The sequence below is a fragment of the Chiloscyllium punctatum genome, chromosome 1, assembly GCF_047496795.1.
Source record: "Chiloscyllium punctatum isolate Juve2018m chromosome 1, sChiPun1.3, whole genome shotgun sequence".
NCBI lineage: Eukaryota > Metazoa > Chordata > Chondrichthyes > Orectolobiformes > Hemiscylliidae > Chiloscyllium > Chiloscyllium punctatum.
In genome coordinates this window covers 151,380,361-151,406,511 of record NC_092739.1, presented here as the reverse complement: position 1 = coordinate 151,406,511, position 26,151 = coordinate 151,380,361, and the positions used below count along the sequence as shown (strand labels likewise).

The following is a 26,151-nucleotide window of genomic DNA, read 5'->3' as shown; positions in this document are numbered from 1 at the left end:
ATCAGACCAACAGATCTACATCAGATGCCATACCACTTACCCTTCAATCCTCCCTAGAACATCTTGACACCAAGAACAGCTACGTAAGAATCCTACTCATTGACTATAGTTCAACATTCAATACTATGTTCCCCTTGAGACTGATTACTAAAAACTTAGTGATCTCTGACTAAGCCCCACTCTCTGCAACTGGATCCTCAGTGTCTTGACCCACAGGCCACTACCAGGCAAGACTGGGGACAATATTTCACCCTTACCATCACTCAACACTGGACCCCCCCCACCCCCACGAGTGTGTACTTAACCCCCTACTGTACTCACTGTATACCCATGACTGCCTTGCCAAATACCAGACTAATGCCATTCACAAGTTCACTGATGACATCACCATAGTCAGTCGAATCTCAGATGGTGATGAAACAGACTACAGACAGGAGGTGGAAGAGCTGGAAAAATGGCGCAGAAAGCAACCGAGCTCTCAATGCCGGCAAAAGCAAGGAGCTCATTATTGACTTTGGGTAGGTTGTTACTCATGACCCCCCTACACATTAACAGCAGAGAGGTGGAGAGTGTCAAGCTCTTGGAAATGGTCATCCACAACAAGCTTTCTTGGACTCTTCATGTAGACACACTAGTTATAGAGCCCAACAGCATCCTCTTCTTCCTCAGGCAGCTGAGAAAATTTGGCATGATGGCGCATACCCTTGCCAACCTTTATAGGTGTGCCAGACAGCATTCTGCCTGGATGCATCACTACCTGGTATGGCAACTGTACCATTCAAGATTGAAGATGGTTAAAGAGAGTGGTGAACTCAGTCCAGACAACCACAATGGCCAACCTCCTATCTGTAGAATCCATCTACCAGGCCCGCTGTTAAGGAAAGGCCGGCAGCATTCTCAAAGATCCATCCCACCCTGGCAATGTTTTTCTACAACCTCTACCATCGGAGAGAAGGTACAGAAGCCAAAACACACACACCAGCCACTTTCAACCCTAATGTTAGAATACTGAATGGACTCTCAAACTCCTAGCATTCGACTGTAACTGTGTTTTTGTTTTGCCGCTGTTTTCCTATTATTTACTTCTCTGTGCTATTTAACTAGGTGATCTACCTGTATTGCTCGCAAGACAAAGCTTTTTCTTATGCTTCAGTACACATGATAATAAATTCAATTCAATTCAAATACTGTACACAGGTATAGCAAGGAACTAAGTGGAATTAATACTGACACCTATTGCATAGGGAAGAAACGCTGAAGGATAAACATCAGGAAGTTTTGCTACAACCGTACTGGGCAATGATGAGATTGCACTGAAACCTAACACTGCTTTGGTTTCCTTAAGGATGTTTACATTTGCATTGGAAGCTACTTATAAAAAAGGTTCACTTGGCTGACTCTGGAGATGAAGGAATTGTCATATGAGGAAGAGGTTCAGCAAGTTGAGCCTGTCGTCTAGGAGAGAATTTCTCTCATGGACACAAATAGGATTCTGTAGAGGCTTGACAGGATAGGCCCTGCACCAATGGATCCAGGGGATGGGCGGAAAGAAATAGACGACTGGCTAAAGCCAATAATTTTTTTTGTCGTTATGCATTTAGCAGTTAACTCCATTGTCGCTTGAACTTTAGGGATAAGTGAAGGGTGAACATACTGTAGTCAAAGGATGGTACATCTGACTGTTAGGTTCTGTCAGTACTGCGTTGAGGACAGGCTTCTCCGCGTGCTTAAGTTTTGGGCAGGGACAAGAAACAATAATTTTGGTTTTAAAAATGGGTCAAGGCAGTGACCAGAAGCAGATCCAAGTCAATATCCCCTTATCAAAATTCAATATGCATGTTCACTAATGTGGTAGTCTAATTCATGTTGGCTACACCACAGGAGCTGGACACCTTAGCCTATGTTTGCTTGGGAAGCATTCATCACAACAAACACACCTCCAGGCACACATACCACCAATACACAATAAAGTTTAATACTGTTTTTACCTGGACACGTAGTCAGCAGTCCCACTGCAATTCACCAACTCAACCTTAACTTCTCCCACAGGCACCTCACTTGTGCTGTTAGTCCGACACGGAGACTCCAATTCTTCCCTTTTCTGCACAGAACAGACAACAGTGACAGGCCACTGTCTTAGCCAATCTTCATCCTGCTACAGAGGGATGGCGTCACATAGTAAGCTTGGTAAATTGGAGATAAAATCTGATGTGGAGAAAATCTTTTATTGAAACGTCGGATTCGGAGGAGCTCGACAGGGCAGATGTTAAAAAGGATATTTCTTCCCATTGGGGAATCTAGAACTATGGCAGCCAGTTTAGTAATAAGATAAGATAGAGATGAGGAGGAATTTCTTCTCAGGTTTCTTAGTCAATGGAATGCTGTTCCTCACTGAGCAGTGGAAGCTGGAACAATGGATAAATTTGGAAAGATTTTGTTAGGCAAAGGAATCCAGGGTCATGGAATGCAGAAAGGGAGGCCAAAATCTTATTGAATATATTGCACAAACCTTATATATTTCCAGAAAGCATTTCATAAGGTGCCACACAAAAGGTTAAAACAGAGACAAACAGAAATTACTTCTCTCAAATGTCATGATTCTTTGTGGCGGCTGCTGAGAGATTGAGTAAATTTGAGGAGATGGATGATTTTTTAATTAGTAATGGGTTGCAGAATTATGGAGTGTGGTCAGGAAAGCTAAGTCAAGGCAAAGAGGAGATCAGCCACAATTGTATCAAATAGCTGACTAAGCCTTCTCCTGCCCTCGTTCTTAAACTCTTATACCAGGATGATCAGGAATGACCTAACTGAATGGCAGAGAAGACTTAATAAGCCAAATGGCCTTCCCCTTCAAATTGTTATGATCTTAATATTAGGTATTACCAGAGTTTAGGACATCGGAAGCTAAGGGAATGACCATCAGCAGTGGAGCTATGGAAAATCAGGAATACATCAAAAGCTGAGATCCCAACAGGCTGCAGAACTGAAGCATTTTCCAGCAAGACAGAGGGACATAGTCATGTTTGCTAGGGAGGGGGGGGGAAATATTGCAGATGAGTGAGTGAATCAGACTAAACCAGAACATCAGCTGCAAAAGCACTCAACCATCAAGAATAAAGGCAGATAAAGGGTGTCCCCCTTGTGCTTTTCGGCCTCACACAATCACTGAAACTATTTTAAAATAAGAATTTGCAAAGACATCTCACTAAGAATGGAACCTTTTAAATCACAAGCCTCCAACCAAAATAGCCCAACTGAAGAGTTTACATCAAATATTGAAAAGCAAGAATTGAACATTGACACAGTCTAAATATAATTGTTGTAAAATAATTGCAACAACAGTAAGAATATATTTAGTGAAGGTGGATATAAAAGAAATAATTAGATTCCAGAAAATAATGTAAACGTGCATCTTTGTCCAGAGTTAACAAAAACAGCAATGAAATTACTTTATAGATCGACTTGCAGCACATACCATGACTGAAGCTGGATATCGGATGAGTTTATGGACCACATAAGTAGTTGCAACAATGCAGCCAAGGATGGTGAAAGCAATTTCCCTCCACCATTCCAGCAGGAGAATGGGGTCCTTCCTTGTGATTTTCTTCTTGGTCCTTGTTGAGTCAAAGAATTTGATGGAAACCTGGGTGCCACGCTTGTTTTTCTCTCGCACATAGTAAGGCAAATGAAAACCATTATCTGCCAATACAAACACAAAAAGGAGTCACAAATTCAAGTTCACCTCAACCACTGCAGAGCCATGTTCTTGTTCACAATAATTCCCATTCATACAGTATCCCAGTTTCCTTGATCTAATTGACCCCTGGGTTGACATGAATTCTATAATTCTCAAAATCAATATGGCCTCACCTGCCCTGTTCTTTAAGGTTTCTCAACAAATTCTGACCTTTTGGGATGCTACTTCATAGCTCCAGGCACTTGGTTTGATTCCAGCCTTGGGCGACCGTCTGTGTGGAGTTTGCACATCCTCCAGGTGCTCCGGTTTCCTCCCACAGAGCAATGGATGTGCAGGTTAAGTGCATAGCTTTAAATTAAGGGGGCATAGCTTTAAATTAAGGGGTGGTAGGTATAGGACAGATGTTAGGGGTAGATTCTTTACTCAGCGAGTCGTGAGTTCATGGAATGCCCTGCCAGTAGCAGTGGTGGACTGTCCCTCTTTATGGGCATTTAAACAGGCATTGGATAGGTATATGGAGGATAGTGGGCTAGTGTAGGTTAGGTGAGCTTGGATCGGCGCAACATCGAGCACTGTATTTTTCTACGTTCTATGTTATGCATGAACTGCTACTATGCTCACCCACAACCCTTCAGTGTGACTATTAATTTTAAAGAATGCAGGAAGAATTCAGACTTGCTTTCTAGTACTTACAACTTGTCTCCAAACAACCTCTGCTGTTCCACACTGAAAATAATGGGGATTTTATCATCTTCATTCATTCACAGATACGGATGCTTCTGGCAAAACTGGTATTTATTCCCCAGCTCGAATGCTAAGGGGTCTGGGCTTGCGTGTACTACCAATTTCATACATCGAACTGCTTTGTTAAAAGGTACTCCACAAGTTAGTTAAGAATCAATGATGTTGAGCTTTGGAATTCCTTACCACAGAGAGCTGAAGGGGCAGATTCTCTGTGTATATTTAAGGCAGACATAGACTCTTGATCTGTAGGGAAGACCGATGTTTGAGGAAAATGGCGGTGAGAAAAGCTGGATCAGCTTATTGAATGGAAGAGGCTGGCTTGAGGGACCAAATGAACCACCTTGTTCCCATTTCTAATGATATTGAGTGTGGGGATTAGAGTTACACACAGTAAGGACAACAAAACTGCGCCAAAAACTCATCTGTGCCATTCTGACAGCTTCACAGATATTCTTATTGCCAATAGGGCTTAACTTCAGATAACTGACTTTTGAAACATCATTTCACATGTATGCTTTAAAACTAATCCAAGTGGTCAAGTTTCATTTCTGGGAATGTGAGCACCCTTTCTCTGAAATTAATCAATGGAAAATAACCATGACATTGTTGCTGGAGATGGCAGAGTATAGACAGGCTACAAACAGAATTGGAAAATTTGAAAAATCACAACAAAGATTCAAACTCTTGTTGGAAAGGTTCACAGCTGTCTCTTAAGCAAGTGTTCCCCAGTGTATATGCAATTGTATTCCAGTACAGTCAAGAGAGAGAGAGGGAGAGAGAGAGAGAGAACTGGACAAGTCAAAAAGACGAGAACAACTAATCATATACTTACCTTAAAATACCCCATACTAGGCACAAGTACATACGGTGATAATAGAGGGTCTTAATCATATCAAACTATATCGCAACATCCTGTTTAGTTCATAGAATACAGAATACATTAGATACAAGGCTCTAATCTAAGCTCATTTGCCACCACATATTAAAAGCACCAATAGCACAACCCATTAAAACTGAAGATTTAAAAAGCAGAGTTACTGACAAATCAGAAGTGCAGAATTAGTGAAGATTTTGCTACGTTAACTGCAACTTACTTTTTACCATAGTAAGATGCTGAGTTAGTGGAGACACTTAACTCACCATATGGATACTGTAAAATTGACAGAGCTCCATTGCTATATTCATCATGAGAGCGTCTATCATTGCTGAGACATTTATCATGCTCATCCGACCGAATCAATGCTGGTGTTCTAGCTGGTGAATCTTCCAAACAAAAAGAAAAAACAGAGAAGTAAACCTTAGATGACAAGCTGTGGACAGTATTCTCAGGTTCCTCACCTACCGTCTCATCAGTTAGGTAGCACACTCACCTTTCTAATCAAGCCCACGACAGTAACTGTGCAAATCAGCTAGATCAGCACCTCAGTGGAGCACTGAAAGAGCATAGCAATGTTGAAAGGAACATCTTTCACATTAAATGTTAAACCAAGGATCCTGCCTGCAGTATCAGGTCGATATATACAAAACTACGTGGTAAATAGGACAGTGCTCTCTTCCTAATATCCATCTCTCGACTTTTGTAAAAGAAGATTATTCACTTCTGTCACTACTCTTTGTGAGACTTGGATGCAGCATCTCAGACCATCAATAATCATTGCCAAAGCTGACAGTAGTTCACATTCACAGGAAGCAGAACGAACTAATGCTGGAAATCTCAAACAAAAACACTGTGCTGCAATGGTTGGCAATATTAGATTAGATTACTCACTTAGCGTGGAAACAGGCCCTTTGGCCCAACAAGTCCACACCGACCCTCCGAAGAGCAATCCACTCAGACCCATTCCCCGACATTTACCCCTTCACCCAACAATACTGGCAATTTAGCATGGCCATTTCACCTAACCTGCACATATTTTGGACTGTGGGAGGAAACTGGAGCATCCAGAGGAAACCCACGCAGACACGGGGAGAACGTGCAAACTCCACACAGACAGTTGCCCGAAGCAGGAATTGAACCCGGGTCTCTGGCGCTGTGAGGCAGCAGTGCTAACCACTGTGCCACCGTGCTGCCCATTATCTTTAGAGGGAAAACAGTTACAGTTTCTGATGAAGGGTCACTGGATTTGAAACAAGACCGTTTTCTCTGTAGAGATACCACCAGATATGGAGCTCTTTCTGGGGTAGGTGGGACCTCTACAAGTAGGATGATCTTCATCTAAACCAGAGGGGTACCAATATCCTGGGAGGGAAATTCGCTAAAGCTATTAAGGTGGATTTAAACTAATACAGCAGGGGGATGGGAACAAAAATTGTAGACAGGTACAGAAGAGGATGAGAATAGGGAGTTCCAAAATCAAGTATCTGACACTGGCAAGCGAGAACCTGGTTTGAAGTGTGTGTACTTCAACGCAAGGAGCATCCGAAATAAAGTGGGTGAACTGGCAGCGTGGGTTGGTACCTGGGACTTCGATGTTGTGGCCATTATGGAGACATGGATAGAGCAGGGACAGGAATGGCTGTTGCAGGTTCCGGGATTCAGATGTTTCAGTAAGAGCAGAGAAGATGGTAAAAGAGGGGGAGGTGTGGCATTATTGATCAGGGACAGTATTACAGTTGCAGAAAGGATGTTTGGGGACTCGTTAACTGAGGTAGAATGGGCTGAGGTTAGAAGCAGGAAAGGAGAAGTCACCATGATGGGAGTTTTCTATAGGCCTCCGAATAGTCCCAGAGATGTAGAGGAAAGGATAGCAAAGATGATTCTTGATAGGAGTGAGAGAGGTAGCGTAGTTGTCATGGGGGACTTCAACTATCCAAATATTAACTGGGATCACTACAGTATGAGTACTATAGATGGGTCAGTTTATGTCCAGTGTGTGCAGGAGGGCTTCCTGACATAGTATGTAGACAGGCCAACAAGGGGCGAAGCCACTTTAGATTTAGTACTGGGTAACGAGCCCGGCCAGGTGTTAGACTTGGAAAGGGGGAGCATTTTGGAGACAGTGATCACAATTCTGTCAGGTTTACTTTACGCCACCAAGCAAGAGTTACAGCTGGGGAGGGGTGGGGGGTGGGGGGGGGGGGGGGGGGGGGGGAAGGGAAATTACGATGCAATTAGGAAAGATTTAGGAAGCGTAGAATGGGGAAGGAAACTGCAGGGAATGAGCACATTAAAAATGTGGAGCTTATTCAAGGAAAAGCTCCTGTATGTCCTAGATAAGTATGTACCGGTCAGGCAGGGAGGAAGATATAGAACATGTGAGCCGTGGCTTACTAAGGAAGTGGAATCCCTGGTCAAGAAGAAGGAGGTGGTTTATGTTAGGACAAAATGTGAAAACTCAGGGCGCTTGAGGGTTACAAGGAAGTCAGGAAAGACCTATAAAGAGAGCTCAGAAGAGCCAGGAGGAGACATGAGAAGGTGTTGGCGGATAGGATCAGGGTTAACCCTAAGGCTTTCCATAGGTATGTCAGGAATAAAAGAATGACAAGAGTTAAATTAGGGCCAATCAAGGATAATAGTGGGAAGTTGTGTGTGGCATCAGAGGAGAGAGGGGAAGCACTAAATAAATATTTTTCGACAGTGTTCACTATAGAAAACGTTGGCGAGGAAGATACAGAGATACTTGCATCTAGACTAGAAGAGATGGAGGTTCACAAGGAAGATGTATTAGAAGTACTGCAGAGTGTGAAAATAGACAGGTCCTCTGGGCCGGATGGGAGCTATCCTAGGATCCTCTGGGAAGCAAGGGAAGAGAGATTACCAAGGCTTTGGCATTGATCTTCAAATCATCATTCTACAGGAATAGTGCCTGAGGACTAAAGGGTGGTAGAGACAACCCTGGTAATTACAGACCAGTGAGTCTCACTTCAGTTGTTGGTAAAGTGTTGGAAAAGGTTATAAGAGATAGGAATTATAACCATCTAGAAAAGAATAATCTGATCAGGGGCAGTCAGCATGGGTTTGTGAAGGGTAGGTCATGCCTAACGAATCTTATTGAGTTTTTTGACAAAGTGACCAAACAAGTAGATGAGAGTAAACCAGTTGATGTGGTGTATATGGATTTCAGCAAGGCATTCAATAAGGTTCCCCACAGTAGGCTATTATATAAAATGCAGAGGAATGGGATTGTGGGAGACATAGCAGGTAGGGTCAGTAATTGGCTTGCTGAAAGAAAACAGAGGGTTGCAGTTGATGGAACATGTTCATCTTAGTGTCCAGTCACTAGCAGCATACCGCAAGTGTCGGTGTTAGGTCCACTGCTGTTCGTCATTTTTATAAATGACCTGGATGAGGGCTTAGAAAGGTGGGTTAGTAAATTTGCGGACGACACTAAGGTCAGTGGAGTTGTGGATAGTGATGAAGGATGTAGTAGGTTGCAGACAGACATAGATAGGATGCAGAGCTGGGCAGAGAGGTGGCAAATGGAGTTTAATGTGGACAAGTGCGAGGTGATACACTTTGGACAGAGTAATCGGAATGCAAATTACTGGGCTCTTGGGAGTGTAGGTGAGCAGAGAGATCTCGGTGTCCATGTACACAGATCCCTGAAAGTTGCCACCCAGATTGACAGGGTTGTTAAGAAGACATACAGTATTTTGGCCTTTATTAATAGAGGGATTGATTTCCAGGACCAGGAGGTTATGCTGCGGCTGTACAAAGCTCTGGTACGGCCACATTTGGAGTACTGTGTACAGTTCTGGTCACCGCATTATAAGAAGGATGTGGAAGCTTTGGAAAGGGTGCAGAGGAGATTTACTAGGATGTTGCCTGGTATGGAAGGAAGGTCTTATGAGGAAAGGCTGAGGGCCTTGAGGCTGTTCTCGTTAGATAGAAGAAGGTTGAGAGGTGACTTAATAGAGACAAACAAGAGAATCAGAGGGTTAGATAGGGTGCACAGGGAGAACTTTTTTCCAAGTATGGGGACGGCAAACATGAGGGGACACAATTTTAAAGTGAGGGGAGATAGATACAGGACAGATGACAGAGGTAGTTTCTTTACTCAGAGTAGTAAGGGTATGGAATGCTTTGCCTGCAACGGTAGTAGATTCGCCAAGTTTAAGTGCATTTAAGTCGTCATTGGACAAGCATATGGACGTACATGGAATATTGTTGTGGGATGGGCTTCAGATTAGCATGACAGGGCAGCGCAACATCGAAGTCAAAGGGCCTGTACTGCGCTGTAATATTCTATGTCGTGTTTCACCAGCACTGGTTTTTATCTCACATTAATTGTATCTTCAAAGATTTAGCAAAACAAAATGGTTCACCACCACCACCTGGTGGACAATATGGTAAATACAACGAGGTAAAAACAATGACTGCAGATGCTGGAAACCAGAACGCCCCTGGTGCTCACCTTCCACCCTTCGCATAAACCAAATCATCCACCGGCATTTCCGCCACCTCCAAACAGACCCCACCACCAGGGGTCCCTCCCCACCCCTTTCCGCAAAGACCGTTCCCTCCGTGACTACCTGGTCAGGTCCACACCCCCCCTATGACCCACCCTCCCATTCTGGCACTTTCCCCTGCCACCGCAGGAACTGTAAAACCTGCACCCACACCTCCTCCCTCACCTCTATCCAAGGCCCTAAAAGGAGCCTTCCACATCCAAAGTTTTACCTGCACACCCACTAATATCATTTATTGTATCCGTTGCTTCCGATGCGGTCTCCTCTACATTGGGGAGACTGGGCACCTCCTAGCAGAGCGCTTTAGGGAACATCTCTGGGACATCCGCACCAATCAACCACACCGCCCTGTGGCCCAACATTTCAACTCCCCCTCCCACTCTGCCGAGGACATGGAGGTCCTGGGCCTCCTTCACCGCCGCTCCCTCACCACCAGACGCCTGGAGGAAGAACACCTCATCTTCCGCCTCGGAACACTTCAACCCCAGGGCATCAATGTGGACATCAACAGTTTCCTCATTTCCCCTTCCCCACCTCACCCTAGTTCTAAACTTCCAGCTCAGCACTGTCCCCATGACTTGTCCTACCTGCCTATCTCCTTTTCCACCTATCCACTCCACCCTCTCCTCCCTGACCTATCACCTTCATCCCCTCCCCCACTCACCATTGTACTCCATGCTACTCTCTCCCCACCCCCACCCCCCTCTCGCTTATCTCTCCGCGCTTCAGGCTCACTGCCTTTATTCCTGATGAAACGTCGATTTCGAAGCTCCTTGGATGCTGCCTGAACTGCTGTGCTCTTCCAGCAGCACTAATCCAGAATATGGTAAATACGCCATTTAAGTCAAGGTCTGCATGCTCCTTGTATTTAGACAGAGATAAACAGGCCTCTTGGTCACTCAGGGTATTGAGGGATATAGGCAGTGGGCAGGAAAGTGGAGACGAAGCAAGATGTCAGTCATAATGAATGGTGAGGTTGGTTCAACAGCACATATGGTCCTTCAAAATAGAAATCGCTGCACCTCAGGAAATAGAAGGGAAGGAGGAATTCAAGAGATTTACAATCACCATGGAAGTGGTGCTGAGCAAATTATTGGAGTTGAGGGCTGACAACTCACCAAGTGCTGACAGACCTCAACCTAAGTTCTGAAAACAAGTGGCTCGTGAGACAGTTCATGGATTGGTTCTAATGTTCCAAAACTCCCTAGATTTGGGGAAAATACATCAAAAACAGGAGGAGACAGAATGCAGAGACCTAAAGGCCGATTAGTTTCATATCTGTCATGGGCAGATGTTCAATGCTATTAAAGATAACTGCAGGGCACTCTCATAAATTCAAGATAATCAGACAGGGTCAACATCGGTTGAGAGAGAGAATATTTATTGGAGTCATGGAGTCAGAGTCATAGAGATGTACAGCATGGAAACAGACCCTTTGGTCCAACTTGTCTATGCCAACCAGATATCCCAACCCAATCTAGTCTCACCTGCCAGCACCCAGCCCATATCCCTCCAAACCCTTCCTGTTCATATACCCATCCAGATGCCTTTGCTTGATTAGTCAGTGAGATAGTTCTTTAAAAGAACTAAGATGTGCTATGAATAACAGGAATGGCACGATGTACTTTAATTAGATTTTCAGAAGGCATTTGATAAGGTCCTTCATCACGGAGAATATAAGCTCATCGTGTAGGGGGTAACACATTAAAATGGATAGTCGATTAGCTAGCTAAGAGGAAACAGAGGATAGACAAAATACTCATTTTCTGGTTGTCAAGCTGTATCAAATCATGTGCCACAGGGATCAATGCTGTGGCCTCAACCATTTATAATTTAAATAAATTACTAAAATGGAGGGATGGAGGAATTATAGTTGCTAATGATACAAAGATGGGTAAGAAAATAAAGTTGTGAAGAGGACATAATGAAGTTACAAAAGTATATACACAGGTTCGGTGATTGGGGACAGACCTGGCAAAGTGTATAACGCAGGAAAATGTGAAATTATTCATTTCGGCAGAAAGAATAAAAATTTGTATAATCTAAAATGGTGAGTAATTGCAGAGCTCAGAGATGCAGAGGATCCTGGATATTCTTGTGTATGAATCGCAGGAGTTTAGTGTACAGGTACACCAAGTAATTGGAAAGCCACATTCATGTTACTCCTTTATATGCCCTTGTTTCCAAAGTCTGATGCGAATGAAAAATTTCAAATTAATTTTGACTATTTTTGTGCAATATAACAAAAGATCAATTCAAACAACAACTATCTGGACAATAATGACATCTGGGCTCAATTTTATTTACTAGGTATCCAGAGAGTGCAACCCCAAGTTCAATTCCCCAGCCAGGTTCTCATCTGAACAAGTCTTTTCAGAATCTTCTAATGTTTCAATGAGATCACTGCTCATTAATTTCAGAGAATACAGGTTCATTGTACTCCGCCTCTCACCATAGGCCAACCCTCTCACCCCAGGATCTAATCTAGAGTTGCAGTTCAAATACTTTGTGCAATTTAGAAGCTACGGTTAAAGCAAACAACAAAGAGTCAAGCACAAGACCAGTAATCAACCAACAGGATCCTGGAGGGATGGCTGGGGTATACAGTGAGGCGGCTAGTGCTAGCAGAGAAGGGGCCATGTGTTGAGAGGAACACAAGCACAAGAGAAAAGACAGGGAAGGAACATCTCTCACAGACAGCAGTATACACAGCAGCAGGGAAGATGCAGCTAGTGAACAGCTTGGGAATTTGGGTCTGCTTTAGGGGTGTGAATTAAGTTTAATTCACACACTGCTGTTTATTGGGGGTTGGGGTGTTCTTTTGCTGCAATCAAACACATAAGCAGGAAGACGGGTGAGAGGCAGACAGCACCCCATAAAAATCAAAAGGCTTCTTTCATAAACTTCAATGTTGCAAAATAATCTGACTTTACCTAGAAAAGCATCGTACTACCAATGCTGGAAATCAGAAATTAAGACAGAAAATGCTGGAAGTATACCCCAGGTCTAGTATCATCTGTTTGAATTGCAACAGACAGAACAGTGATGGGTATTAAAGTTATTTGAATCAGGAATTCACAAAAATCTCTTCAGTGGTTAGCACATGGTATTCACTATCTCAGGGAATATTATAAATGAAAAAAAATCGAGGGAAAGCTAGATCAGTATAGAAGGGAGAAAGAAATAGACCCAAGAGCAAGATGTCAAAAGACACAAACACCAGTAGAGACCAGTGAGGCTAAATGATTGGTTTTTTGTGCTTTAACTATAATATACATACAAGAGGCATCGCACTTTACATTTATTAGAAAATAAAATGGCTAAAATCAAAGGCAAATTTAAGGGAAATGCAAGTCAAATAACAAACCTTGGAAATGATCATGGTAATATCATTGGACTAGCAATTCAGAAGTTAATGTTTGAATTCTATCTTGGCAGATGGGAGAAAATTTAAATCAATAAAAAAAATCTGGAATGGAAAGCTAATCTAACCGGTGACTGTGTAACCAACATCAATCATCATAAAAACCTATCTGGTTCACAAATGTTCTTTTGCGAAGGAAATCTGCCATCCTTACGTGACTCCAAACCCATAGTAATATGACTGACCCTTATATGTCCCAGAGGCAATTAGAGATAAACGACAAACTTTAGCATAGCCAGCTGTGGCCACATCCCATGAACAAACAAAAACAAAAAAGTACAGTAGTAACTTACGGATTAGAGGCTTCCATCTGACATTAGGCAAGGACGCAACTTGGTTGTCCCCGTAGTCCTCAAGGGGGGGCATCAATGGGAATTTTTCACATAGCCTGACAGATGACTGCATGTACAGCTGTCCCTTGTACATGCCTGGAATAGGGAGAGTGAACAAATGCAGTGTTTAGACATGGTAGGAATCTACAGGAGATCAGTCAGCTAGAACATTCACCTTGTTATTTACTTTTAAACTGCAGTTATGTCACCTGACAAAACTTGACAGGTAAAGTGAAGAGATTAAAAACAAAAAAAAAGAAGTGTGCTACATTATCTCTCCATTTAAAGTGTAACTGATGTCGTATGGGTTTGGTTCATTATTAGTACTAATACAGAACGGGGTCATGGGGGAGCTTACCAATCAGCTCGGAATCTCATTGATCCATTAAATCAACTAGCATACCAAGTAACTCTCCACTGTCACCTGCATTACTTGCACCTTTCCATTACCTCAAATTTTATTTTATTATGCTGTATTTACAAATAATAGCTTGATACTACAGTGCGAAAGAGTGGCACAAGGTCAAACCTTTTCATCTTGCAATCAGGACTAACCTTCAGGTAAGCAAGCTTGGAAAGAGATTACTGATTGAAATAGCGTGAGAGGGGTACATATTTTACTCACACTCATCCTCTTCAGACATGCATGACGCATCTCTGGAGGTGAGACTTCATCTCATGCTGCTACTTTGTAGCGAACACGAGTGATTTTCTGTTAGCACAACACTGCTTCACTTGACTTTGAGTACTTCATTTTCAGATTGTGTTTCACTGACTTTTTGGAGGTGGGGTGGGTGGGGGGGTTTGAGCAGTTTATATAATATCCAAGAGTACAGGGTAGTTTGGAGTTGAAGATGGCCACATTTTCCTACATTAGTGCATCCACCCAGAAAGATACATGTTATCCAAAACCCCAATCATAGCAGCATCAATCACTTGAATGACTCCATGAGGAGGCAGTGATGTCGTGACAACAGGCTCAAATCCCAAGGCAGATGGTGAAAGTTGAATTCCTTAAAAATATCTGGAGCTAAAAGCTAATCAAATGGCCATGTTGGCACTGCTGATTGTCGGAAAAACTCATCTGCTCTCCACATCCCGATCCCTTATTAGCACTAACCCTAATCAAATTACCTTATATGGACTCTGGCTGGATGGTTTATAATACTGGTTTAATCCCCACACCAGCTGAAGTCATCATGAAGCATTCACCTTCTCAACCGCTTTCCTCACCTGACAGATGGTAACCCTCAGGATAAACCACCACCAATCTCTCATGAGTGCACATCCCTCCGTCTGTTAAAATTATGGCCATTACCATTACATTGTGTCTCCACTTCAGGTGTTAACCAACACAGCATACTTCTGTCATTGTGTGTTTTAATCTGTGTTTCTTTGACATATCGAACTCCCCATTAGCAAAGGAAATCTGCCATCATTACCGGGTCTGGCCTATATGTTACTCCAGATCACAGCAATGTGATTGATGCTGAAATGGCCAAGCAATCGATTCAGTAAGGGGTAACCATATCCCCACAGAAGAATAATTATTTTTTAAATCTTCCTTGGTTCAGTGGCAGCACCGAAGATCAAATCCCACATAAAAGAATCTTTGTAAATCAACTTAAAAGTAAAAGGCCTTTTAAGAGAAAGATCACAAGTCTGTGCAAATCACTTCTCCAGAATGCAGCAGTTATTGAATTTATCCAAGGCTGAGTCAGGTAGATTTTTGTTATAATAGTCAAGAGTTATGGGGATGTAGACAGTAACAGAGTTGCGATCATCCATGACCTTACTGAATGGGTGGCACAGGCTAGAACAACTAAATAGCCATCTCCTACTCCCATGTTCATATCTAAATGAGAAATGAAGCAGTTTTGTTTTCTAACAACTCAATCTAAAATTCTAGACCTTTAGATTTCATTCCCTTTGAAGTTATCAAACAGGACCGAGATTTCTTCCCTAACATCCCACGAGCAATCAAAAACTCACTGCATGAAGAACTTGCAACAATCTTGTGCTAGTGTTTAACTGCAACGTAACCTACACTGATGTGCCACATTCAGAGTGATGCCAAGGTTACTTATATCCACTGCAACTGAACTTCATTCTCTTACCGAGATAGACTCCAGACTCGGACGTCTCTGCTGCTCCTCTTGCGGCCTCCACCAAATCTTCCTCATCTTCTATCTCATTGCTGCGGCTAGCAGAATAGCTGGCATCGTCAAACAGGCTGACTGGAATTACTTCCCCATCCTCCACCAACCAGGCAGATGCCACTGGAGTACAGAACTAACCAGGGAATGGAAGAGATAAGGGTAGTCACAAATCTCTACAAACTGTTTACCTATAGAGCAGCAGAGAATTTCAAATTCAAACAAATTTTCTTTTTTATTAATACAGCTGTGAATTGAAAAAATTGTATTGTCACCTGGTGTTCCCACTCCAGTTGGCCACCTCGTTTACTGCTAAAAGACATCACCTTCCAGTCTGACACGGAGACTTTTATGATGTGATCTTTCACAGTGGCACCCTGGTCCCATTCAGAGAATGTCGTTGATCGACCATTCTTACTGCTAGCAGTGGAACTACTCTCAATGTAGTTGATATTCGTTGCTGCATCTCGAATAAACCTTAGCTCGTAGTGCCCAACACTGAAGTTCCATCTTTAAAAGAAATGGCAGAGTTTAAAAGGCAACTCACACCAACTTACTTTTATATCCCAAAACTTTTCAAGAAACTTCACTATCAAATAAACCTTCACACCAAGCAAATAAGGCCATAATAGGTAGGATAGGGTAGTCAAAGCTTGGTCAAAGAGGTGACAGGCTTTAAAGGAATATCTTAAATGGAAAGACAGACAAGGGGAACAGGCTAGGCAAGAAATTCCAAAGTTTAGGACCTTGGAGCAAGAAATGAAAGAGTGAATAAAAAGGAGAAGCAAGTAAAATATATGAGACACACAAAAGGCCGAGGTATGGGATGGATGCAGGAAATGGTTGAAGACAGGGAGGAATTTTAAAACAAAGTCAGAATTTTGAAATAAGCTAACATAACCTCTAAGAATATAATCAATTACATTGCAGGTAAGGCAGGCACAGACGAGTTACTGTGTATCACCCCTCAAAAGCCAGTTAGGTAATAGTTATAGTTGGCATGAAATGCTGCAGTTAGTTTTCCAATATAGATTTAAAACGATGTGCAAAAGAAACAAGGGTGATGTGAGAAAAACATGTTCACACAGCAGGTGGGTGGGATATAGAAGGCCCTGCCAGGACTGTGTCGGACAAAGATTCAACTGAGACATTCAGCACCACAATGGATGACTTCTTTGGCTAGAAATAAGGGTTATTGTGGTGAAGAGTAGTATCCCTATCTCTGGACTGGGAGCCACAGGTTCAAATTCCATTTGCTCCATAGCTGTGTAACAATTGCTCTGTACAGGCTGAATAGAAAAAGAGAGAATATGCAAGGGTTTGGGGAGAAAGCAGGATATTTGCACAGTGTAACTATGCTCACAGAAAGAGCGGGTGACAGCACAATCAGCTGAATAGCTTCCTTCCTCACCGTAACAATTCGGTGATATATTACAAGGTTTCTAAAACATAAATCAGGCAATCCAAGTAGGGTGGCATTAATGCAAAACCATCTAATGCTTCATTACTCATGGTCTGCAATTAGATTATCCATCTAGATCCCAATTTCTTATTTCTCATGATGCCAGAATTGGTGGAACTGAGCCATGAAAACCAAAATAAACAAGTAAATAGAGGGAGAAATACTTGTTGTCCTCTGTTATAAAACAACCTCCAAATGGTCCCACATTGTATCAGGACAACAGCAATGAATGCAAGAGTGAACTGCACTCACTTCTCAGCACCAGATCGAGGTCCCACAGCCCTGACAGTTTTCTGCGTACGCTGCAGCAGCAAGATACCCAAATCCTGCTCAGTAGTTTCCTCTTCCCAGCGGCGGCAGCCTGCTGCCGAGCAGATATATCGCATCTGTTCAAGGACATGGGGAAACAGAGAAGAGGAGGAAACTTTTTTTTAACATTGGTAGGACAACAGAGAAACTCTCACTTCTGGTCACTGCTCTGACCAGAGCTAGACCACAGGCAGAATTGTAGAATTTAAATCAGTCTTAGCTGGGGCCTCAATTCCCACTCCATTGAGAGACAGTGCAGCAACTGAACTTGGGGCAACCATTACAACGGAGAAGCTCACTTTAGCAATTCGGATCTAATGGAAGGAAGCATTGGCCAAGAGTCTCTTAAGTGGTCATAATGCAGCTCATGTCCCAATGCTAGAATGTATTTATTAGGAGTGGTCACACATACCACTGATTGCATACGTTGCATTTTTAAAAATTGCATATACTTAAAATAGAAACAACAAAAACAAAATTTCCATGTTTTGGTACAAGCCCTACATCAGGAAGGGCTTTTGCCCGAAAACGTCAATTTTCCTGCTCCTCGGATGCTGCCTGACCTATTGTGCACTCTAATCCCCAGCATCTGCAGTACTCACTTTCACCTCACATAGAAACACGTCATTGGAGTTTGATTAAGGGTGCTGCTGTGAGGGGCTCTAGGATTCAACAACTTACAGGTTAAAGCCCCACTATGGCAGATTGGTAACCTACACTCGCTCAAAGGAATTCGGTAGGAGATTATTTCTTTGGATACCAGAAGTTGATCATCTTGTGCCACTGATTCATGTGGATTGCAGGAAGTCTGAAGAAACAAGCAGCAAGATTTATGATTTCTCAAGTAGCAGTCCTCTCTCAAGCAAGTTGGGGTCTAGTGTTACAGTGGTAGCGTCCAGGCCTGGATTGAAGTCGCACCTGCCCCAGAAGCACATACAGTAAACTTTGTTTTAACCAGCACCTTATGGACCATCACTCTTGCTAAACCGACAAAAATAATATACCTGAAATATTGGATGCTCACTGTATTATAATAACCTCCCCAGTGTCCGAGTAGGCAGCTCAGGGCGCAAGTGAGAACGCTGTCTGCCGCTAAGTTTTATTTAAAGGTTAAATTGCGTTCTTTAAATGATTTATGCTGTAAATAAAAGCATAATAGTGATGTGTATACCCCCTGCATTATGTTGCAGTTACTTCACATGCGCTTTTATTTTGCTGTTTGCTGTAATAACATCTCTGGATAGGTTAATTAAAAATATCCTCCCTCAAGCAAAAGCTCTTACTGCCTTTATTTCTGTGTTGGTTATAAGAGGCAGCTATTGTATTGTTGATTGACTGAAGCAGACATTATGATTTTAATTAGAAGACTAATGTTCCTTATTTCTTCAGTTATCTTAGATAAAAACAGGAATATAGGAACAGGAATAGGCTATTCAGCACCTTGAGCCTGCTCCACCATTTATTGAGATCATGGCTGAGCTATGGCCAAACTCCATAGAGTTACCTTGGACCAAACCCCACAATAGCTTTAATCTTATATTGTAATACTTAATTTCAATTAATTACAAAAGACGCGTATTCAATTCCAAAAGACCCATTTAGGAGAATGAATATACATTAGAAGAAACCACTTGTTAATTCTTTCAGAAATTCTACAAAAGAAGTTACATCCACAGGTTGAGTAACCTCACCTTTCCAGTATACGGATCCAACCCATAGCTTGTGTGTGACTTCCCTCCAACCAAGACCACATCATCACTAAATCGGTAGGAAGATTCCAGCAGGGATTCCACTGTAAAAGGAACGGTCTCCATGCTCTCCCGGTCTCTGTCCCATTGGAAAAGATCTCCATCCAGGGATGGAATTATTACTTTATTCCCAAAGACCTGTGGGTAAGTACAGCAATTAGGTACATCGACATGTAGCTGTGGGTTGCAGCACCAGGCAAACACAGCACGAGACAACCACAGTGCAAGCTTCAGAGCCACTCGTTCAGTCAAGATAAAGCTCATTGTTCAGTGGCTGTGAATCTAAAGCAACTTTGTCTAACATAACACCAATACATGGGGAAGAGGGGGGGGGGGGGGGGGGAGATGATGGGGAAAAGCAAGAGGGGAAGCAAGGGACGACCAGAAAATTCTTAATCGAAACACCATATCATTAGGATGACAAAATGTGTAAACTCCTATTCAGGTAGATTTTCTCCAAGCAACCCAACACCACTTAGATTTAGGGAAAGAAGAACACTCAAATACAAGCAAAGTACTGTCGATAAAGATAGCGTCAGAGATGTACAACATGAAAACAGACCCTTCAATCCAACTAGGCCAGACATCTCAACCCAATCTAGTCCCACCTCCCAGCACCCGGCCCATATCCCTCCAAGCCCTTCCAGTTCATATACCCATCCAGATGCCTCTTAAACATAGCAATTGTACCAGCCTCCACCACTTCCTCTGGCAGCTCATTCCATACACGTACCACCCTCTGCATGAAAAAGTTGCCCTGTAGGTCTCTTTTATATCTTTCCCCTCACCCTAAACCTATGCCCTCTAGTTCTGGACTCCCTGACCCCAGGGAAAAGACTTCACCTATTTACCCTATCCATGCCCCTCATAAATTTTGTAAACCTCTAAGGTTACCCCTCAGCCTCCGATGCTCCAGGGGAAACAGCCCCAGCCTGTTCAGCCTCTCCCTGTATCAAGGAGGCAGAAAACTGGAAAAGGCATCATGCTGTAAAGTTGAGTGAAGTAAGGGTTGAGGGGATGGGTGAGAGCAGTAACAAATTAAAAATTCTATATATGAATGCACGAAGCATTAGACACAAGATGGATGAGCTTGAGGCTCTTTTGGAAATTGGCAGATACGATATTGTGGGGATAACTGAGACGTGGCTTCATGGGGACAGGGCCTGGGAAATGAATATTCAAGGCTACACGTGCTATCGTAAGGACAGACTGACGGGCAGAGGGGGTGGGGTGGCCTTGTTGGTAAGGGAGGATATTCAGTCCCTTGCGCGGGGGGACCTAGAGTCAGGGGATGTAGAGTCAGTGTGGATAGAGCTTCGAAACACTAAGGATAAAAAGACCCTCATGGGAGTCATCTACAGGCCCCCAAACAGTAGTCTGGATGTCGGATGTAAGTTAAATCAGGAGCTGAAATTGGCTTGTCGCAAAGATGTTACTACAGTTGTTATGGGGGATTTTAACATGCAGGTAGACTGGGAGAATCAGGATGGTATCGGGCCTCAAGAAAGAGACTTTGTGGAGTGCCTCAGAGATGGATTTTTAGAGCAGCTGGTGCTGGAGCCGACCAGGGATAAGGCGATTCTGGATCTGGTATTGTGTAACGAGCCAGATTGGTCAGTGACCTCGAAGTGAAGGAGCCATTGGGAAGTAGTGACCATAATACAATAAGCTTCAATCTGCAATTTGAGAGGGAATGGGTACAATCGGAAGTGACAATATTTCAGTTGAATAAAGGGAAATATGGAGCTATGAGGGAGCAACTGGCCAAAGTTCAATGGTGCAATACCTTAACAGGGAAGACCGTGGAGGAACAATGGCGGATATTTCTGTGTATAATGCAGAAGTTGCAGGATCAGTTCATTCCTAAAAGGAAGAAAGATCCCAGGAGGAGACATGGGCGGCCGTGGCTGACGAGGGAAGTAAAGAAACATATAAAGTTAAAAGAGAAAAAGTATAACTTAGCGAAGATAAGTGGGAAAACTGAGGACTGGGAAGCTTTTAAAGAACAACAGAGGATTAGTAAGAAGGAAATACGCAGAGAAAAAATGAGGTACGAAGGTAAACTGGCCAAGAATATAAAGCAGGATAGTAAAAGCTTTTTTAGGTATGTCCAAGGCAAAAAAATGGTTAGGACAAAAATTGGGCCCTTGAAGACAGAAACAGGGGAATATATTACTGGGAACGAAGAAATGGCAGAGGAATTAAAATGGGTACTTCAGATCTGTGTTCACCGGGGAAGACACAAGCAATCTCCCTGAGGTAACAGTGGCTGAAGGACCTGAACTGAAGGGAATTTATATTTGCCAGGATTTGGTGTTGGAGAGACTGTTAGGTCTAAAGGTTGATAAGTCTCCGGGACCTGATGGCCTGCATCCCAGGGTACTGAAGGAGGTGGCTCGGGAAATCGTGGATGCGCTGGTGATTATTTTCCAGAGTTCAATAGAATCGGGGTCGGTTCTTGAGGATTGGAGGGCGGCTAATGTTGTGCCACTTTTTAAGAAGGGTGGGCGGGAGAAAGCAGGAAATTATAGACCAGTTAGTCTGACCTCAGTGGTGGGAAAGATGCTGGAGTCTATTATAAAGGATGAAATTACGGCACATCTGGATAATAGTAATAGGACAGGACAGAGTCAGCATGGATTTATGAAGGGGAAATCATGCTTGACTAATCTTCTTGAATTTTTTGAGGATGTAACTCGGAAGATGGACAAGGGAGATCCAGTGGATGTAGTGTACCTGGACTTTCAGAAAGCTTTTGATAAAGTCCCACACAAGAGGTTAGTGAGTAAAATTAGGGCGCACGGGATTGGGGGCAAAGTACTAGATTGGATAGAGAATTGGTTGGCTAATAGGAAACAAAGGGTAGTGATTAACGGCTCCATTTCGGAATGGCAGGCAGTGACCAGTGGGGTACCGCAGGGATCCGTGCTGGGACCGCAGCTTTTTACAATATATGTAAATGATATAGAAGATGGTATTAGTAATAACATTAGCAAATTTGCTGATGATACAAAGCTGGGTGGCAGGGTGAAATGTGATGAGGATGTTAGGAGATTACAGGGTGACCTGGACAAGTTGGGTGAGTGGGCAGATGCATGGCAGATGCAGTTTAATGTGGATAAATGTAAGGTTATCCACTTTGGTGGCAAGTACAGGAAGGCAGATTACTACCTCAATGGTATCAAATTAGGTAAAGGGGCTGTTCAGAGAGATCTGGGTGTTCTTGTCCACCAGTCAATGAAGGCAAGCATGCAGGTACAGCAGGTCGTGAAGGCGGCTAATAGTATGCTGGCCTTCATAACAAGAGGGATTGAGTATAGAAGCAAAGAGGTGCTTCTGCAGCTGTACAGGGCCCTGGTGAGACCACACCTGGAGTACTGTGTACAGTTCTGGTCTCCAAATTTGAGGAAAGACATTCTGGCTATTGAGGGAGTGCAGCGTAGGTTCACGAGGTCAATTCCTGGAATGGCAGGATTGCCTTACACGGAAAGACTGAAGCGACTGGGCTTGTATACCCTTGAGTTTAGAAGACTGAGAGGGGATCTGATTGAAACGTATAGGATTATGAAAGGATTGGACACTCTGGCAGCAGGAAACATATTTCCGCTGATGGGGGAGTGCCGAACCAGAGGACACAACTTAAAAATACGGGGGAGACCATTTAGGACAGAGATGAGGAGAAACTACTTCACCCAGAGAGTGGTGGCTGTGTGGAATGCTCTTCCCCAGAGGGCAGTGGAGGCCCAGTCTCTGGATTCATTTAAGAAAGAATTGGATAGAGCTCTTAAAGATAGTGGAGTCAAGGGTTATGGAGATAAGGCTGGAACAGGATACTGATTGGGAATGATCAGCCATGATCATATTGAATGGCGGTGCAGGCTCGAAGGGCTGAATGCTAGCGTCTAGCGTCTAGCGTCTAGCGTCTAGCGTCTAGCGTCTAGCGTCTAGCGTCTAGCGTCTAGCGTCTAGCGTCTAGCGTCTAGCGTCTAGCGTCTAGCGTCTAGCGTCTAGCGTCTAGCGTCTAGCGTCTAGCGTCTAGCGTCTAGCGTCTAGCGTCTAGCGTCTAGCGTCTAGCGTCTAGCGTCTAGCGTCTAGCGTCTAGCGTCTAGCGTCTAGCGTCTAGCGTCTAGCGTCTAGCGTCTAGCGTCTAGCGTCTAGCGTCTAGCGTCTAGCGTCTAGCGTCTAGCGTCTAGCGTCTAGCGTCTAGCGTCCCGATAGCTCAAATCCTCCAACCCTGGCAACATCCTTGTAAATCTTTTCTGAACCCTTTCAAGTTTAACAACCTCTTTCCGATACGAAGGAGACCAGAATTGCATGCAATATTCCAAAAGTGCCCTAACCAATGTCCTGTACAGCTGCAACATGACCTCCCAACTCCTGTACTCAATACTCTGGCCAATAAACGAAAGCATACCAAACACCTTCTTCACTATCCTATCTACCTGCGACTCCACTTTCAAGGAGCTATGAACACGCACTCCAAGGTCTCTTTGTTCAGCAACACTCCCTAGGACCTTACCATTAAGTGTATAAGTCCTGCTAAGATTTGCTTTGCCAAAATGCAGCACCTTGCATTTATCGGAATTAAATTCCATCTGCCACTTCTCTGTCCATTGGCCCATCTGGACAAGATCCTGGTGTAATCGGAGGTAACCCTCTTTACTGTCAACTACACCTCCAATTTTAGTGTTATCTGCAAACTTACTAGCTGTAAGTTTTATGCTCACATCAAAATCATTTATGTAAATGACAAAATGTCGAGGACCCAGCACCGGTCCTTGTGGCACTCCACTGGTCACGGGCCTCCAGTCCAAAAAACAACCCTCCACCACTACGGTCTTCTACCTTTGAACCAGTTCACCCTTTATTCCATGAGATCTAATCTTGCTAATCAGTCTCCCATGAGGAACCTCGGAAATAAAAATAAAGTGGAGAACTAGGCAGCATCCATGGAGAGAGAAAAGCTGTTCACAGTTTGTGCCTCATATAACCCTTCTTCAGAACTGAGCATGTTATATCTAAACATTAACCACATATTCAAGTTTGGGGATAATATGAATACATGTACATGTAAGAAAAAAGGTAGACAGAGTCATTGAATATCTGTCTCTAGAAAATCGCTATGTTACATAAAGAGTAATTACTATTTTATTTCAAAGTATATACGCCCTGATATAACTAGTGAGAAAGACATTGTCTAATGCATAGATTTGTGCATGGCAAAAGATAAAAACTACACATCAATAGATTGACCAAATTTGAACATGCAGAGCATGAAAACTACAAGTACGCCTAGGTTGGGATCACTTGCAAAAATAAGAAAAGCACTGAAATGTAAAGTGTATGAAAACATAAACCATACAGAACAGGATGCAGATTGAATCAGTTAGGTCCTGCTAATCACTACAGCACTACATTCTCTCTTCAAGTACACTTTTTCAAAATGTGTTATTGGTATTGCTCAACATTACGCATCTCTCAGATTGTCCATGGTTGTTTCTGTGCTATATGACTGACTTCAACTGCAGAGTTTGCCCCTTGACAACCGCTGATTCCAGTTTTGCTAGGTCGCCTTCAAGCCATACAGTCAAACATGGCCTTGATGTCAAAGGCTGCTACTCTCATCTCATTCCTGTAATTCGGCTCTTTCATCCATGTTTGAACCAAGGCAGTAATAAAGCTAGGAGCGGAGTGACCCTAACGAAACCAAAACTTGGCGTCACTGAGCAGGTTGTTGCTGAGCATGTGCTGCTTGACAGCACTAATGATGGCACCTTCTATCACTTCATTGATGAATCTAGAGTAGATTGATTGGACAGTAATTAGTCTGGCTAGATTTGTCCTCCAATGTACGTAGGACACACCCAGGCAACTATCCACGTAGTCCAGTAAATGCTTGTGCTGTAGAACACTGGAACAGCTTGGCTAAGGGTGCAACTAGCTCTGGAGAACAAACCTTCAGTACTATTGTCAGAATGTTGTCATGGCCCATCGCTTTTACAGTATCTAGTGCCCCCAACCATTTCTTGATATCACATGTAGTGAATCAAATTGGCTGAAGACTGATATCGGTCATGATGGGGTCCACTGAAAGCAACCAAGATGGATCATACATTCGGCACTTCTGGTTGAACATTGCTGGGAATACTTCAGCCTATTATTTTGCATTGATGTGTTGGACTTTTCCGTCATTGAGGAGGAGGATATTTGTGGAGACTGCTCCACCAGTGAGTGGTTTCATTGTCAACCACCATTCACCATTGTCGCTGCTTGAGATCTGCCCTACAACAGTAGTTCAAAGTTTGGGAGAAGATTTGTAGCTCGGGTGCGCGTTGTTGTGGTTCTGTTCGCCGAGCTGGGAATTTGTCTTGCAAACGTTTCGTCCCCTGTCTAGGTGACATCTCAGTGCTTGGGAGCCTCCATTATCGGGCAAGCCAAACAGAGAACAGCCAGGGAATTCCTAGAGGCATGGCACTTATCCACAGATTCTATCAACAAACACATCGACCTGGACCCAATATACCGGCCACTACAGTGGACAGCTCGAACTGACAACCGGAAGCGGCAGAGACAGGCCACTATAAATGCCGGAGGAAATAGCACAGAAGCGCTTCACAGGAGGCTCCCACGCACTGAGGATGTCACCGAGACAGGGGACGAAACGTTTGCAAGACAAATTCCCAGCTCGGCGAACAAAACCACAACTACAACAGTAGTGTCGTCAGCAAAGCTGTAAACAGATATGCCGGGCTAGGAGTACAGTTCTGCCACTGTAAGTGGCCCACTGTGCCTCAAACGCCCAGGCTGGAGTTGCTAAATCTTTTAAGTCTGTCCCATTTCACATACAACACGATAGAGATTATTTGCAAT

At 43.4% G+C, this 26,151-nt stretch overlaps 1 protein-coding gene across 3 annotated transcripts in view; it reads right to left on the bottom strand.

Moving 5' to 3' along the window:
• The window catches only part of eif2ak3 (eukaryotic translation initiation factor 2-alpha kinase 3), a 97,317-nt gene that overhangs the window by 38,280 nt on the left and 32,886 nt on the right, over positions 1-26,151 (bottom strand). For 2 of the 3 annotated variants that reach the window (XM_072576989.1, XM_072576997.1), the window contains exons 3-10: positions 19,225-19,419; positions 17,477-17,610; positions 16,038-16,272; positions 15,724-15,898; positions 13,568-13,702; positions 5,582-5,704; positions 3,476-3,699; positions 1,989-2,155 (exon numbers count right to left, since the gene is read on the bottom strand). In XM_072576989.1, coding sequence (XP_072433090.1) covers positions 1,989-2,155; positions 3,476-3,699; positions 5,582-5,704; positions 13,568-13,702; positions 15,724-15,898; positions 16,038-16,272; positions 17,477-17,610; positions 19,225-19,419 — 1,388 coding nt within the window. The remainder of the gene's footprint in view (positions 1-1,988; positions 2,156-3,475; positions 3,700-5,581; positions 5,705-13,567; positions 13,703-15,723; positions 15,899-16,037; positions 16,273-17,476; positions 17,611-19,224; positions 19,420-26,151) is intronic. The other variant, XM_072577006.1, reaches the window with a different exon arrangement.